General features: G+C 47.4%; 2 protein-coding genes across 7 annotated transcripts in view; one reads left to right on the forward strand and one right to left on the reverse strand.

Annotated features, from left to right (window-relative positions):
* The window catches only part of LOC126577532 (uncharacterized), a 269,650-nt gene that overhangs the window by 67,972 nt on the left and 184,178 nt on the right, over positions 1–17,500 (forward strand). The gene's annotated exons all lie outside the window — the stretch shown is intronic.
* LOC126577533 (fasciclin-3-like) overlaps positions 1–17,500 on the reverse strand; it is a 100,535-nt gene that overhangs the window by 3,889 nt on the left and 79,146 nt on the right. For 5 of the 6 annotated variants that reach the window (XM_050239217.1, XM_050239214.1, XM_050239215.1 and 2 more), the window contains exons 3-8: positions 7,772–7,883; positions 7,472–7,683; positions 7,249–7,380; positions 6,960–7,166; positions 6,701–6,879; positions 6,347–6,611 (exon numbers count right to left, since the gene is read on the reverse strand). In XM_050239217.1, coding sequence (XP_050095174.1) covers positions 6,347–6,611; positions 6,701–6,879; positions 6,960–7,166; positions 7,249–7,380; positions 7,472–7,683; positions 7,772–7,883 — 1,107 coding nt within the window. Of the gene's footprint in view, positions 1–1,834; positions 2,606–6,346; positions 6,612–6,700; positions 6,880–6,959; positions 7,167–7,248; positions 7,381–7,471; positions 7,684–7,771; positions 7,884–17,500 lie in introns of those variants that run through there. The other variant, XM_050239219.1, reaches the window with a different exon arrangement.

The following is a 17,500-nucleotide window of genomic DNA, read 5'->3' on the forward strand; positions in this document are numbered from 1 at the left end:
ACAGTGATAATAGTAGTTGTAGTGTCGTGAAGGTGTAAAGATCATTCTTTTTTTCTGAGTGTTCCCCTTTTTCGACATTACGTATACGTTCTTGAATCATTAAGTGGAGCTGCTGCCCACCTGGAGCTGCCGCAATAAATGCTGATGCTTTGCGTAGTGGGTAAAAAACCGGGAGATTCGAGTTCGCAGATTCAACGTTCCTATTGAGATTCCATTTGCTACGAGATTGTTCCGATCGCTCAGTGATTGTTAGTTATTGGTGGGGTGGTTGGGAAGTGAGAAATGATTACAAAGTGATAAAGTAACAGGTAAACTTCTAAAGCAGAGAACATTCCTGAATATGGACACTTTGTGCAAAGTTAAACCTAAGGGAAAGAAGAAAGACATGCTTCAACAAGCACTACATTCGCTCTCTATTAAATATAGCTCTCTTCCTACCATACCAGTTGAACGTAAAATTCGACGAAAAAAGGGAATAGAAACGGAAGAGAAAAAAAAATGATACGCCTATCTCCTCTGCTGCCTAAGTAGCTCGCTCGTGTGGTTTAACTAGTTAAAAATTATAATCCTAATTGTATTCTGCTGCCGCTTTTACTTTTCCTTACACATTAACGCATTAACACATAGCGTGGGAGGGGGGGGGGGGGATAGGTAGCCGACACACGGCTGTGTTTCGACACAAGGAACCTCTTCCATGGATGGAATATGTTAATGCACGTAACCATCGGACGAACCGGCATACGAAACCTCGATGTCGTTGTACAACAATCGTGCAGTCGTTATCTTGAAAAAGGGCTCCCCCCGTGGTGGGAGAGGACATTGTGGTAGTGTGCAAACAAATCAATTGGTATCGATCACTATTATGCCTCCGTCTATCTGTGTTTAGCCAATACGTATGCTGCTACCGCGCTTAAGTACTTCTTGCATTGAACGGCGTTTGATGCTCGTTTCTTCTTCTGTGTATGTGCTACAAATGATTCCTTTGTTCGATTCAAATTGATTTCTCTTAACTAATAAGCAGCGTGTGTGCAGCTCTGTTGATGGCCACAAACCATTATGGAGCTGTGACGCTTATGTCTTCAAAAAGGAGGAAAAAGAAAATTCAATTCTTGTATAACACAAACACAAGCCACAATGATTTCGCCAACCAGTTCTCTCTCGTATCCAATCTGTTCTAAACTAAATGATTGATTTCGTTCTCTTCGATTTCTATGATGATTCCGTTCTCTGCCTGCACGTGCACGCTGACAGGACAGTGGAGGTGTTGATTAGATTACTAGTAATTATTCTCTTCACTCTGAACACCTTCTTCTGAGCAAATCGCAACGCAACAGCAATCCAAGCTTAACCTCGCGATGAAGACGATAATGATAGGGATTCGTATTCATCGGCAACGATGAAAACGAATTGCGAAAAAAAAAAACAAACAAAATGTGAGAAAAAGGTTGGCAAATATTCCACAACCCCGACGATGACGACATCAAAAGCATATCCCACCTCTTCTGTCCGCCAGCGTGGTCCCAGGGTTTGTTGATTCATTAGAGCAAATATAACAAGAGCTTTCCACCCTTCCTGCCGGTGGTGGCGACGATTGTTACCGATTTACTTCGCTCGCGCACTCCCCGTTTTGCCTACAAGACTCTGTAGTTCCCAACTCATCCTCTGCTTGCACGGTGGAGAGAGGGAGCTCTTCTGGAGGAGGATAAAGGACAAAAATCGTACCCAGCTCCACACTACACTACCGTAGTGTGGAGCTGGGTACGATTTTTGTCCTTTATTTAAGCGCGCTGCTGTTGCTCGAAGAATCCCAGAAATTGAAGGATCTCTTCGTGTTGCCGTCGCCTCGTCGAGTCGCTAATTAGTTCCTGGTGTTTTTCTTTTTTGCGTGTGAAAGATGCTTTTCTCTTTTGTTTTTTTTTTTTGCTATCAGTGGCCATCCTCTACGCTTCAGCTGCTACTTCTGGGACCTTCATCAACAGAGATTCGCGTTTGAATCCACACCGTCGTGCTCGCGCTCATCAGCCAATCACATTCCTTACAAGTTACTCTTTCCCCCCCTCCTGTGCTGCCTCTTCTCTCGTTGTCGTCTTCTCTCTGGCATCGTCAATATTTCGGAACCTTCTCAAACATCACCTCCTATCCTAACTTCCCAACCTCTCTCTCTCTCTCTCTCTCTCTCTCTCTCTCTCTCTCTCTCTCTCTCTCTCTCTCTCTCTCTCTCTCTCTCTCTCTCTCTCTCTCTCTCTCTCTCTCTCTCTCTCTCTCTCTCTCTCTCTCTCTCTCTCTCTCTCTCTCTCTCTCTCTCTCTCTCTCTCTTCGGTTCTCTAGACGGGTGTATTCGTTTTGCTATCGGTTTTGCCATTTTCCTGCTTGGCCACCGGTGGCTGTTGCTGCTGTGGCTGCTGTTGCTGCGTCTTTGTTTGTTTTCCATTTTCATGCTTCCCATTAGTGGCCGCATGCTTCTCATCGCCTTCGTGCACGAAATGGGCGGCCGGATCCGGGTGGAGGGCCTGGTGGTGGTGCTTCTCATCGACCTCGTCCTCGTGTGCGTGCGGTGTGATCTGTGCCTCGGAATCGGGATTGATATCGGTATCGAGCGAAGCGCCTGCAAAAACAACAACCAAGAAACAGAATCAGGACATGGAGGTTCTCTACTAACTACTGCTTTCTTCTTCATTTCTTCTTCTTTTTTCTCTTCTCCTTTCGCCTCTTGCGCTACGGCGCCACGACGTTATAATTGGTTTTTGTTTTGTCGGTTGGAGGGATAGATTCACTAACTACCCTATACACGCTACACACGGATTGACTCCCGGAGTACGGAGTCCGGAGTTTTGAATGATTGAAGGACTTCCAGTTATCTCTCTGTGTCTCCGCCGCTTGCTTCGATAGCACCACCGAGCAGCCAAACAAAAACACAATGGCAGCTTTGCTCCTTCCACCAGACCATTCAATAGAGGAATGGTGGACGAAGTAGCCTGTTTTTGTCCAAAACAACTCTCTGCGATTATGATGCCAAGGAAGATTCATTAGTAATTGGTTCATCTTCATCTTCTCCTGCCAGCCAGACCGAGGAGGAACAAATCATTTCAACAAATCATGCCTCACATTCTTGTGCTCATTGATGGAAGCAGCGGGGACACACAATTAATGACGACCCCACGGGCATTTGCAATATTATTCTCGAAGCATTAGTGGAGAGAGAGAGAGGATGGTTTAAGGATTGGTTGGTTTAGGATTGTCAAAGAGAGTGTGTTTTTTGGTTATCACAAGCGGCGCTAGTAGATTCGTTCTGTAGCGTCTAGGGAGACGTCAATTTAGTAAACGCATTTCGCACTGAATTTAGTAGCCAAATTAGAGTCAAATTAAAGTTCTCTTCCATCCGACAAAAACAACTTTTCTTTAGCTTCTTTTTTCATGTTTTTCAATTTCTTTTTTTTCTCTTCAAAGTAACACTCTCCCTACCTTTCTGTTTCTTGATCGTCAAACAAGCACGGATGCATCGCTCGCTTCATATCCCACCACACACATACAAAGGCACACATACTAGGTTCTTTCTCTGGTTTTTCGCTCTAGGCAAATGTCTCTTATGATGTGGACTCAAGAAGTTCCGAGATTCGATAGGACGGCATCGTTTACTTAATAACATTTTCTGTGAACTCGTGAACTATGAAAGTTACCCGGTTGTGGGAGGGGCACGTTTGATAGTTATTCACCTGCTGGTTGTGGCGCACCACCTCGAAGAAAGTCTTCTTTCATCCCTGTTCCCTTCTGCTGCTGCTACTCCTTCCTCTTTTCTTGTAAACTAATTACTCACAGACCGACCCGGCAGAGGAAACGGATAAAAGGTTGCAGCTTAATTTGTACTCTCGCACTTTGTACTGTACATTTCGCCGAAGAAACTAACTTCAATTAAATTAACCATCACCCTCTCTCCCTACCTTCCCTCCTACACAAACCACGCGCTTTAACCAACTCGATTGTCATGAGAACTATATCTTTGCATTAAACTAGAGAGAGAGAGCAACAAAGAGATGCAAAAGCAACATCACACAAAAAAAAGAATGCTTGAAGAAACTTTTTCATCCTTATAGAAAGCGTATCGGGTGGTGCCTGGCGTTAAGCCGGGGGGAGCGATTTCTTTTTAAGCGATCCTCGCGACTCCTCTCTCGTGCTACGGGTGGAGAACAATTCTTAATTAACATAGAAATGAATTTTAAAAGCGAATTTTCTCCATCGTGTTTTACGCTCCGAAAAGGAATCTTCTATCCGGTCGGAGTCGGTGCCGAAAACCGTTTGGGGAATAAATTAGCATTTTGAGCTTAGCTGTAATACTTTATTTTTCCTACAAATTAACTCACTGCAGCAGGCCTTGCTGTTCTATTGCTTGACCTGAGGCGCAAGGTGTCTAGGTAGGCGTCTACTAGTGTGTTTTGTCAAAAACTAACAAGCAGCAGCACAGGCTAACGCAAATTAAGCTCTTGTCCAACACAGCTTAATACCGACGTGGGGTGCGCACCGTTGTCCTTGCATCTTTTTTAATACTAGAGAAGCAACGATCTTTCTGCCCTAAACACTCGTATCTTATTAGCTTTGTTCGGTGTGGTCATCTGTGAGCAAATGGTGTCTACCAGCGTTAGCTCTCTTAGAAGGCTAAGGTATACCACCGAGTAGGCTACGCTATTTGAACTTTATCGAGAAATCATAATATTTACGATGGCGTCACAGCAAATTCGCATCGAACAGCGTCGTCGAGTAGTGATTTATCGGGTAAAATTAACCACCCACCAAATACTATCAGCCCCACACAACACAACCGTATAGACACACATACACACGCACACACACAACACCAGCGTACACAATACCGCCCGGTCTCCCATTTTTACTGATACAAGCTGACTGAAATAGAGAAGAAGAAAGAGAGATAGAAAGAGAAAAGAGACACGGAACACCGGAAGACATCCGATTGGAAAACGGGAACACGCGCACGGAAATCAAAGACAGAGAAAAAGAAAAGAGAAAAGAGAAAGAGGGAGAGAGAAAAAGAGAGAAAAAATGCCAGTTAAAGGAAGGTTTCCTTAATTTGCCACAAGCAAAAAAGGGTTGCTGGTGTCGTCCGAGGACATACACGCTAGTTTTTCTTCTTTTTTTTGTACCCATACAAAGTGGAGCAGAAAAGGTGCTGGAGATGGAGAGGGGCTGGGGTGCGTATAAGAAGCAAACAACAACACACGAGTCAGAAAAAAGGAGGCCAAAAGAGGCAAATGAGTTTCTAACGTAACTAAACCCACCGCCTGCTTAACCCCTGGCGTGTTTTGTGAATTTCATCAACAAGCAAATGGCTCCAAAAGAACGGGGAGAGAGGATTTCGTGAAAATGGAAAATGATAAAACGGGAAAACCAAACGGTGTCTGGGTGGGTGTGTATGTGTGTGTGCGAGGGGGTACGTGGCAGAATTTGGCATTCAAACACAACGGTGGTGAAATGATTCAGCGAAGCGACGTGACGTGGTCATTGGGAAGTTCAAGGCGTCGAAAAGTGGGTGGGATGGTGGGAAACAATTTTGAAGTTCGTCAGTAAGCGGAGTATGTGGTGTGCATGTGTGTAGAGAGGATAGTTCCGTGGTGGTGCTCGGTTGTGCTTCGGATTCTGATTCAAAGCGAGTGCTACTAGATCGAATTCAGTTCGTACTCAAAGAAGCAGCGCGCTTGCTATGCTCGCTTCGCTCTCAGGAGCCTCAGTAGCCCTCGTCTAACTCATAAATGCGTTTTGCATAAGGATGAGGAAAGGTGGATAAGGATAATGGAAAACCCATTAGCCAGCGAATCAATTGCAACTTAAACACAATTAGAATGGAACCTTTCCCAAATCCATTCAAAAAGCGTATGGTGATGAAGCACTTTTAGAACCCAAAGTGACTGCCTAAGACTCATGAGACTAACCTCCTCCTTCTCCACCTTCTCCTCCTCTCATTCTGCTCTGCAAGGCGCAATCACTATCAACGCACGCCAATCACAGCGACTCTTTTAGCACTCTCCTACGCAGTGAGTGGATCGGTGGGTGGTGGAGGTGAAACTTTGTTTTTGGATCGAAAACGAGAACATGTTAAGGTACCAATCACCATGGAAAGTGCGCGCAGACAGACAGATAGAGATAAACAAAGAGAGAGAGATTTTGATGTTAGTTTTGCTTTTCATTGATTGTTGCAGCCACGTTATAATCTCGTCAGGACCCAAACACACCTCTTATCACGAAAGATAAAACCGGAAAACCAGACAAAACCAAACCAAGCGTTACCATGAACTATTATTTTACTACCGTCTACTATCAAACTTAGTTGACTTACCGCGGAAGCACCATCTGCCGGTAGCACGGGCCACGAAGATCAGAGCGATGGCCGTCAGCACGATCAGTACGGCCAGCACGAGGCCAACGATTTCACCGATACCGATGCTGCTCGATTCGTTGATCGTTGCATCGCCCTGCGATCGCAGAAACACTCGGTAGTCCTCCGACCCGAATGCGTTCGAGGCACGCAGCGTGTAGGTACGGGACAGATCCTCCAGCGTGAGCCCAGCAATGGTCAGCGATACATTGTAGCGATTGTTACCCTAGAGAGAAAAGAAAGCATGGAAATGAGTTTTGATCGTACATGAACGATGTAAAAGAACGATCGTAGAGGCCCTGCGCGCACACTTACCAATGGTTCTGGGATCGGGACAGCGAATCGACCATTCTCCGTACCCTGATGGTAGTCGATGCCGTCGATGTTCCAGAAGATTGTCGGTGGTGGGTTCGAGATGATGGTCACCGTGGCCACACTGGTACGTCCCACCTGCAGACCGTAGATGACCTGATCCTGCAGGGCTTGTGGTTGGACTGGAAGTGAGGAAAAACGCATCGTATCGTAACACTTGACATTCTGTTCACCCCCCGGGGGAAGTCGTGCCGTGACTTACAGTTCACATTCAACACCAGATCGGTATTTGAAACACCCTGCGGATAGGCCATGTGCTGTGCTTGGCAGGTCAGACGCTTTCCGTTGTCCTCGGCCCGGATGGTACGCACCAGGATTGATTGGGCCGTGAAGTAGCGTTTGTTCGAGCTCTCGTCAAACTGTTCCTCCGGTTTTTGCGGATGCACTTGCTCGTAGATGGGCTCGTTGTCTGTTTATCACCATATAAAGAGAGACGGCAACAGATTAGATATGTCATGATACCCCCTGTGTGTTGAGTATTTTTTTCTTACCAAGAAGCCAGGAGATGTTGGCCGCCGGATTACCGCGCGCTGCCGTACACTCGAACGTGAGCGTACTGTCGACGACCAGGTTGCCAATGTCACCGTCGGATACGACGTTAATGGTTGGCTGTTCCGGTGGGACTATTCGGAGAAAGGTAAAGAGTAAAAATGGTTATTGTTTAAGCCACAAGCCATTCCCCCCTGAGGGGGGCAGCAATGAATGAAAACTTACATGCGACAGTAATGTCGATCGATCCCGTCTGTCCGATGCCGTTGACAAAGAGCGTACAGTTCATGATGCCGGCATTGTCGGCAGTGATACGCGCAATCCGCACACCGCACGATCCACGCTCGACTCCTTCGCCGTGGTACTGGATACCGGGAACCGGTGACGGTTCATTGGCATCCAGTTGAATCTGTTGACTCAGACCGGGCAGATTAATACTGTTGATGCGCGGGGGTAAAGCGCGGATAAAGAGAAGAGAATCGGTGTTAGCAGCTGCTTTGCATTGTGTTTGCATTGTGTTCTTACAGGCACAGTTTGGCGGGGCTTCCCACTCGGCAGTGAAGGGTCACATTTTCCTGATTTTCCACCACAGTTATGGCACTGGGATCGGTATCGACGCGCTGTGCCGATGCGAGCACTACAAAGAGAGAAGTAAAAAGAACATAAACAGTTAGATTAAGGATTATAGAAACTTAATTGATTGTAGAATAGGCAGCAAATCATGTCCATAGACCTAAAAACAAATCTTTGAAGACACTCTAGTCCGTCAGATTAGCGCATTGAACAGTTTCAAATTATTTCAATTCTAATTATTTAATTATTCATCTGAATTCCTACAACATTGCTGTAGAAAAAGACGTACAATGGAATTCTAAATTCAATTGCCAATGATCGCATTTGATCACATTGATAATCCCCCCCATCATCGTCCTTTTTCTCTTCCAATAAACCACTCTGATGTCCCCAGTTGTTCAGTCTTTATACGCTTCAAACATTAATGAATCCCGGGGACAAATATGGCGTGTGCAAATCTGGATCCATCATTTGCTGCTCAATTCTCAACCAATCCAACACACACTTCAAATATCGCGCCATCAGCTGCACGATGCTCTGGTGATGGCGTGTCAGCTATAATTAATCCAATCGCAAAATCGTTTTTCGAATCGCGATTCTTCCTGTTCGATGGCAACGGAAAGGGGCCAGGCACACCATAGAGTCGACAGGCTCCGGGAGGCGCGGCATATTAAAACAAATCCAATTTTGTCCATTAACTTGCTCTCTCCTGCTCCGCCACCCTTCCTTTCTCTGCGGATTACCGAGGTGACTAACAAACTAATTAAAATTGCCAGTGGCTCATCATTCTTGATGTGGGCGGCCCGGCACGCGCGGTAGTGATTCATTTCTGGCCGTGATTCTATCCCAGAGAGAGAGAGAGCAAGTGATTGCGGCGCTCCTTTCTGCACTGCACTAATTTTAAAGTATGCCACAAAAATTGGATTAAGGCTTTTTGTGGCAGCACTACGCGACAGGACAGCATAAAATGACGGATAAAACGTCACCGAGCACCAGCAGCAACGTTGACAAAATGAAGAGAAGTGATTTGTTAATTAACGCTTTTGTTCTCATCGTCGGCTTGGCCACTTCTCTCTATCCAGTTGGGGTTGTGTGTAACAGTCACAAAAGAGAGAAACAGCACACAGAGACAGCACCATCACCATCATCAGGCAAGTGATGCGCTCTTACCGCACATCCGCACCATCGGATCGTGATAATGAGTGTCGTCCTCACCAAGTACCTAACGAGCACGGAGAAGAGAGCGCGCGTATTGTGTTGCTGAACGGCAATTCCTCGTAATTAATGGAAAATCGGCGAAAGATTCTCGGCACGTGCCAGACAACTGCAGAGAGAGTGATTGCGCGGCAGATAAAAGGAAGAAAGAAAAGGAACAATTTGGCAATTATTGATGGACAATGCCGAGTTCCAGATCTAATATCCAGACCATCCAGGCACTGCACACAATGCCCATTACATGCTTTCACGAGTCCTGCTGAGGATTTGTCACCAACGAATGGCTCTCGAGGATCGTTCCACGTTGTTCCTTCTGCTGCTGCTGCTCCAGTGGACGCAGCACTAGCACACACCATCATATTCATGGAATTGTTCATTGTGTCCGAGGACAACCATCGCCGGCGGTTGTCACAAAACAAAGCACATAACATCCCTTGGTTAGTGGAGAGTGCTTTTACTCCTTACTTCGCCAATACAGGGCGCCATTTGTTTGTACGCCACACGCCTTGCATGCCTTTGCACCGTCGCGTTCCTGACAGACGACTCTCGTGTGTTCACCTCAGGTCACAATCGCCAATTCCTGGATTTCGGTTTTTTTGCACACTCCAAAGGAACATCAGCATTCCGTTGGCACGAACTTTCTCTCTCCTTCGTCTCTCTCTCTCTCTCATCAAAACGTCGCTACAATCTAATCCCGACGTTCAACACATCGCTTTGGTGCTGTGGACCGATCAGGAATGACCACACAGAACACTCCACAACAGGAGTGAACGCCGGCGATCGTCCATCTCCTGGGGGCAGCGCACCCAACGAAGACCATTCCTCTGACAGGCCACAGAGGGACGCACAGCACACAGGAGATGGATTTGTGCCACACCAAACCAACGAAATTCCTCGTCCTGCACATTTCCAATCATTTTTTTTTCTGCGGACAGACACACCCGGACTCGAGCTTTCGGTTGTTACTCTGACGGACGGACAGACGTGCCACAAACTCGTCTCAGAAGCAACAGCGCGATGATCGGTGGAGGAATGAAACCCGATTTTGTGCAGCAACATGCACCAGACCGTTAGAAGGGGTCAAGGAGGAGGGAGAACATGCTAACGCCTTTTTTTTGAGTGTGCACTGTAGCTGTTGTTGTTTTCTGTTGCAACTCCATGACCCGGAACAACATCGTCTCCTTCTATAGAGAGCGGATCGGTCGCGCGAGTCGGTATGGCGAGAAGGAAATGAAGACCACAGAGATTGGTATGCTACTCGCGTAATCTTTTCCCCATTGCTGGCCTCTGTTTTCTGATTCTTTTTTTTTGTTTTGTCTGCCTTGTAAAGATCGTCCTCGCTGGATGTAGGAAGAAATGTCCCCCTTTTTTTTGCTGTTGTCCGACCGGGCGCACAGCCAACTGGGACTCGTTGTTAGCGCAAGGAGTGAATGGGGTGCACGCATATCCTCCTTGACAGTAGCCTCCCCAGTAGCCGTCATCATCAAAGCAACCATAGCTGGGCGATGGGCTGTTTGAACAACCTGTATCGACACCCAGAGCGGAAGGGAAAAAGAGAAGAGAACTGGCTGCCGTTTGATGAAATTGGAAAAACGAACATCCCTGTAACGAATGGGGGAGGGTCGTCTCTTCTACCGCCCACCGGGCTCCATTGGCGAAGTGCAATGACTTTATTGTGTTCTTCTCCGCTGCGCCGTGAATGCCGTTCGCGCCCGCGTCAAGCTGTTTTCTCGATTCAATGGTACCCCATCCCGTTACTATCTCTATTAGAAGAGGCGCTCTTTCTCTCTCTGTGAAGCTCTGTGAGGTCTTTGGTGCGCAGCAATATCAATCGATATTCGAACTCGATCAATTGGCCACCTCCCGTGCTCCTTCGTCCTGCACACATAACCTAAATGAGAATTCAACGTCAGCGTCGTCGCCATCGCAGGAAGCGGTGATGCAGTGAGCGTAGTTGTAGTAACAGTGCGCGCACTGCAGCTTGCCTTATTGCTTCCGTTCTATTGGAAAAAGGGCCCGAGGCCTGCGAAATTGGCCTCCTGGAGTGAGGTCCGTGTATAGGGCGCGGGAGAAGAGACAACGAGAAAGCTGCGAACCGAAATGGAAAGGAATCCTCTCGTTGCTCGACAGGATCTACTAAGGTCTAGGGTCTACTAGTAGCTTGCTGCCAGCTGGCAAACATGCAGAGAACAATACGTGACACACGGATGGTTCACAGCATCCTCCTCCTCCCCACCCATCACTCGAAAACAGTGGGTGGCGATGCAATGTTCCACACACAGACACACGCCAAGGCGATTTGCACCCAGGATAAGTTCAAACGAATGGAGTGTGTTCGATGGTTCTGTTTCGTGGAACAGAAAACGGAAAAGAGCTTAAAAAACGAAGCCAAATGAAATTGCACTTCCGTGTAATTGTTACTTCGCGTAAATATTGTCCAATTGGGTCGCGCCCTCGGGCGATTGGTGTGTCGGATTATTGCCGAAACCAAGATGGGCGGTAGTTCGGGTGCAAAAGTGGCACAAAAATGTGGCTCGTCTTCTCAGAGAAGCTTTTTGTTGTAAGTAGGAGTGAGTACCAGAAGCTCTATATTGAATTTGAGTTCTTTTTGTAAAATACATAAAATACAGGGCACAAAATAAATGGAAAAATATTGATCCACACCGAAAACTGAGTTCAAAATAAATTCTTTTAACTCTTTTGATATAAAACAGATGAAATGTGATACAAAACCAACGGAATATAGAAAAAGTATCGATTCAAGGATATGGAATGGTTCATTTCAATCTACATTCAGTCCAGTTTTAGAGGAATTAAATTAGTAACGAATACCGAGTACTGATCCAACTTCCACTTCAAGAGGAATATAGATGACGGCTCATGGTTCAAGGATTTCGTAGGATGCTTTGACAGTTTTACGTTCGGTACTCGACACATTCAATATGGCGATGCATCGCCTACTGACTAGGATACCCTAGAAAACGAATGACCTGCAGAGACATCGACCTCGATATTCCACGACTTTATGTGAGGACACCGTTACGTGTCCACACCACTAGTGGACACACTCTGCGCGGTGGCACATTCTGCTCTTTGCCAAAAACTAAAATGACCAACAACCGTCTGCTAAAAGTATTCCATTTGTTTGACTGTTGTTTCTACTTCTGCCAGTGGTGTGTGGTTCTAGGCAGCGAGAGAGAACGTTCGAGAGCAAGTTTGCGCGAGACCACACTTGGTTTCGATTGCAAAGTTCATAATTGTCATCTGGTCTCTGTGGAGAAAGAGCGAGGATAGCCCTGGAGTCATCATCGGTGTTTGGGACTTTTGCGAGCAGTCAGGTTTTTTTTCCTGTCAGCCCTTAGTAGCACAACGGAATGATACCCCGTAAAGCGCGGAGGAGGGCTAGAAAATCGTGAGAACACCAAGAACAAAAACAACTCGTCACACATACGCCCTCGTCTAGCGCTAGCAACCCCCACGGGGGGGGGACGGTGGACGGTCCCCAATCCTGGTAAAAACTCCGATACCCCGAGGGCGACGACTCTACTCATATGAAACCGGGTAACACCAGAGAACAGACACAATGTAGATGAGCTTCCGGTGGCCAACGGATAGTGTTTCATAGCGGGCAGCATTCAAACACACCAAGAGAGCGCGCGATGCTGTGCATTAGAAATCGTCCAGGGCCTCTCCAGGGCAGCATCGTACTGGTGGATCTGCCGCGCCCAAAACATCGCCAACGGCGACACATCTATTCAATGAGTAACTAGCGTGCGGGGCGTGCACAGAAAAAAGGACACACTAACCAAACTGACCAGACGGAACCACCGACCGGCTACTGTGCCCCCAACGGTTGTGTGACAAGAGCAGCAGCAGCGAACAAGCGGAACACTCCCAGGCCACCTCCCAGGTCTGCGTGTAACACACACTCGCACACCGATCGGGGACCTCACGGACGTCATTTTTTACATCTCTTCAGTGCAGAGGCATCACAAGAGACTGGTAGAGAGAAAAAAAAACCACGATGGCACAGTATCCTGGGGGATCCTAACCCAAAAATGGCCACCGAAAAACTCGGACACGGACCTGGACTCGCAGACCGTAGACCGAGAGAAAAGGGAGAGAGAGAAAGAACGAGAACTGGGACAAACATTCACCACTGGCGTCCTCCTACTATTCACCCAAACGCTGCTGTGTTCCGGAGCCGGAAGTGTACAGGAGAAGACGATGTAGGGGGAGTAGACGACGGGAGGGAGGTAGTGTCCAGTGATATTCCAAAAACACCACAGAAGCCCCGCGCGAGCGCACACACAGCGTATCATATTTTTGCTGCTGTCATTTGCTGTCAGTTAAATAAAATTTATTGTAGTTCGCGCACCCAGGATCCCGGGTATTCTGTGGGACTGTGGGGCTGCTACTACCCCAGACCAGAAGAGACCAGCTGGAGCCACTAGATAGGAGGGTGGTGATGGTACGAAGTGTCAAAGCGGACGATTCGTTCGTTTCGTTGTCGCGTTTTTTGGGGGAACTTTCTGTGTGCACCCCCCGGGGGGGTTTTATTCGGATGTCCCTGGCAGCACCGTCACCAACAGTAGAACAGAAGTTCCGAATTACTGGTCAGTTAGTTAAGGATGGCCATCCACAGCTCTCCTCTTTTCGAACGAACATTCCCGCGCGGATCTAGTAACCAAGCGCTGGCTAGAACGGTTCGTTATTACGCGACACACATTCGCTTCCATGGTAACTCCCCGCCAGGCGCCTCCTGCGGCGATGCTGGGTACTCTGATATCTGGGGACCATCGGGAGAGGGGGATATAGTATTGCAAATGCCTTCACATCGCGCGGTGTCCTCCGAAAAAGCCCTAAATCCTTACGCTTTTTCCGAATTTCCACCGGCGCGGCCAGCGCGCCCCGATCAAAAACTATACATATCGCTCCACTTTTTCACCGAGGTAACATTACCCCTCTTCTATCGTAGCAACTTCAAACATGCAGCACCATCGTGTGCAAGGTTCTCTCTCTCTCGAGAGAGAGCTGTTCAGTCGAGTTACGATGATGCGCCTCCGGGCCACAGCAACAAGCACAGCTTCTGGCAGGCGAATGAAAACGATCTGGTTCGAATTTGGTCCCCCATACCCCAGCCAGCCAGCCATCCACACAAGAGACAGGAGAGGGAGGAGAAGCAGTATAACAGACACTAAATGCTGTTTTCGGCTGTTCGGTTACACTTCGAGAGGGCGGCCAGACGAGTGTCGCACACAAGTTGCCTTCGCCTTTGTAACTAGGTAACTGCTGGAGTAGTAGTAGGCGACGGACACAGTGAAGTAAAGGGAACTTCCCTCGGCTCCGAAATTGAGCCACAGTTTTTGTCTTGTTTTTGTGCTCCACCATCCAGTCGAATCGAAGAAGAATGGTGGTCTCTTGTCGTTGTGCCAGAGTGTGGGTTTGTGTGTCAGTTATGCCCTGTCTAACCCAAAAGAACTGCTGCTGCTGCTGCTCCTCGAGTGTTCTCGTACGCTTAACGCTTCCAAAAGGGAGCCAGCCGCATGTACGGATGTGCGGTGATGTCGAGAGCACTAAAACAAAAAGATGAATTTACCAGCCGGAACCGGATCCTCGTACCATGTGGGTGTGGGTGGGTGTGTATCACTAGAAGTAGCATAAGTAGGTAACAGCAGGTAGCACACATACACATGCACACCCAGGGCAGGGCAACTGGGAATGGGCCAGCGGATGGGAGCCGGAAAAACTAGTTCATCGTGTGACACCGCAACCAGACGACAACTAGAAACTGTTTGCCCTTCAACCGTAACACGTATCGCTCGCTCGCTCACCGCCTGCTGTGACCTCGCCAGCAAATAAGGATAAGTGGAACTTGGCACCCAACAAGAGCTGCTGCTGCTGCTGCTGTCGCTTCTTCTCCCTTTTTTGGCGACTTTTATGCGCTCTTCAGCGTACAAGCGAGGATGCTGATGTTGCACGTGCTGCTGGTGCTACTGGTGTGTGTGCGTCATAGTTTTACGGCGCTTGACACGCGTCAACGATAATGTATTGTTACGGTCGCGGCCACCATCATCTTCCTCCACCGGCAAATGGAGGCGCCAGGTTTTGGTCGCCGGTTCGTCCGTTCGCTCGTAGAGTACACAGCTGCGTGTATGTAAGCATAAAACCTCAGGCTACTCGGATGGAGCGCAATGCGATTAAAGTTATGCCCCCTGCACCGGTATTGAATCCGATACCGATACCGATTACCTGCAGTAGAACCAAATGGAGCCAATCAAGAGAGATTAGTGTTTTGCGATACTAAGGGGGGCTGCTTCTGCTTCTTCTTCTTCTTCTTCTTTATGGCATGAGGTGGCCATTTGCAATTTACGGAATTAACCGTTCGATCCCGTTCGCGACAATCGTTCGTCTCTAGCACGGCGACACCGATTTCCCTGGGCGCCGCCACCGCCGCCGCGCGTTAATATCGTAATGTTCTGCTTGAATGACCAACAACCGCTCGATCGTTACGAAGAACCGTCGTTCGACTTCTAGCGACATCTTTGTGCGCTCGAGTGTAACACACCGATGCTGTGTGAGAATGGAGGAGAGGAAAATAATTGGCAGAACGGCGCGCCACCGGAGGAAGGGGGGTTGGTCACCACCGACAAGGGGGTGGCACGGGCCACAAATAACCCGTAGTTAAATCGATTGCCACTATCATTAACATACAAATGCAGTGAACTATAAAACACGACCACCACTGCACTGCTATGTCCACGCCCTTGCAGAGTAGAACCAGATGGTGTTGGTGGTGGTGATGGGGGATGAGACCATCTTTTAAGACATTTGGACAGATCTTCTTCGCCGCGCCCGGGGGTTGGTCTCTTGGTAAGTGATTGTTCGTCTAACCGCAATTCTTGGCTACACTCCTTCCACCTCAGGTAACTGTAGTTGGACACTATTGGCTGTGTCTTTGCTTCCTCCTCTCGAGATACCGTCGCCCTCCGGGGGGGTCATGGTCATGAACTGAACCACAGCGACCGCAATGCGTTCTCTCTTCTGCAGCTGGCTCCGCTTCGTGGCAGCCATTCAGTCAAGTGGCACGGAAGTGCGATAAACCATAACATTTGTGGGGGACTAGAGTACCGCAGGCTTAATAGATAAAAGCCGGAGAGGTCTTCTACGATTTCCCTGTAAACCGTTACGGGATGATTGCCCAAATGAAAACCCCTTATGGGAATTCGATGCTTTACGATCGATCAGTGGTCAAGCATTGGTATCGAGGGGTTTGATTGTTGTTTATGATCCGCGCCAGGAGTGTTTCTTAATTTATGATTCTGTCAAATGCAACCAGATTTGTGCTGAGAAGTTGCACAAACTGAATACTAAAGCTTGGAAGCAAGGAAGGACTCGAAATCTGGCAAAACCAACAATTAGATCTGCAGTCTGTTTAGGTGCAGATCGTATTCAAAATTGATTGGTTTAAAAACAACTTTACATTTTTCCTCGGAATAAATTCTATAAATTTTAAGACATTTGATTTTCACCTCATCTATGCGACAGTCTCGAAAAAAATACTTAAAAAATAAACCATTTATTAATTCTTTTAGATTCTTTTAAATCAGTAATGATTTGATTTTTCTCTTAAGTCAATGCATCGAATTTACCGTTTCAAAATGTTGTGAATATTCGTAAAAAAATATATTGCACAATCATTCTTGGATTGTTCCTGGAGATGCTCATTAACTAACGATAAAAATGTGCTTTTCATTAAAGAATACCTTGCACAGAGTACAATGCCATTTGCTAATTACAAAAAAAAAACAAACGCAAACAAACGCCACTAATAGCGAAGTAAAAATTCAAATTATGTTTCATGTAGGACTAACATAACAATAATGTTTAGACATTGCATTAACATTAAGCATTACATTGGATGTCACGAAAGAACCAACGCAAAAAGGCCGCAACGGACAGTAAAAGCAACGCAAAGAATTGGTGCTTCACAAACGAATCATTAAAGCCCAACATTCCACAATCAGTACGGCTCAGAACGGGCGATCCGGCACAACTGCACCACCGATGGCCCTTTGCTGGATCCTGATTGAAGAGATGGACAGGTCGGATAGCCTCTGTCGAGCACACCAGCAGCAGCAGCAGCAGTCGCATCAGCGTAACTGCTTCTCTGCACATCTTCCTTCCTTCTTTCGTTCCCCATCGCTTTCCACTTCTCGAATCGAATGTCACGGCCAGATGGTGACTCAAGACCGACAACTGACTGGTTGGGACTGGGAGAACAAGAGCGAGAGGCTTGTGCCGTCTGTGGTCTCGCGACCCTTCTGATGACAATGTTTCCGTCTGGCCGGACGCTTGATCGACAGGACGGGTACAGAACGGAGACAAGTCCATCCCGGACAACATCCTCACACCAGGGATGATGCTCGATTTGTCACAGATTGATCGAATCGAACCATCGGATGC

This window comes from Anopheles aquasalis, chromosome 3 (assembly GCF_943734665.1).
Source record: "Anopheles aquasalis chromosome 3, idAnoAquaMG_Q_19, whole genome shotgun sequence".
Taxonomy (NCBI): Eukaryota; Metazoa; Arthropoda; class Insecta; order Diptera; family Culicidae; genus Anopheles; species Anopheles aquasalis.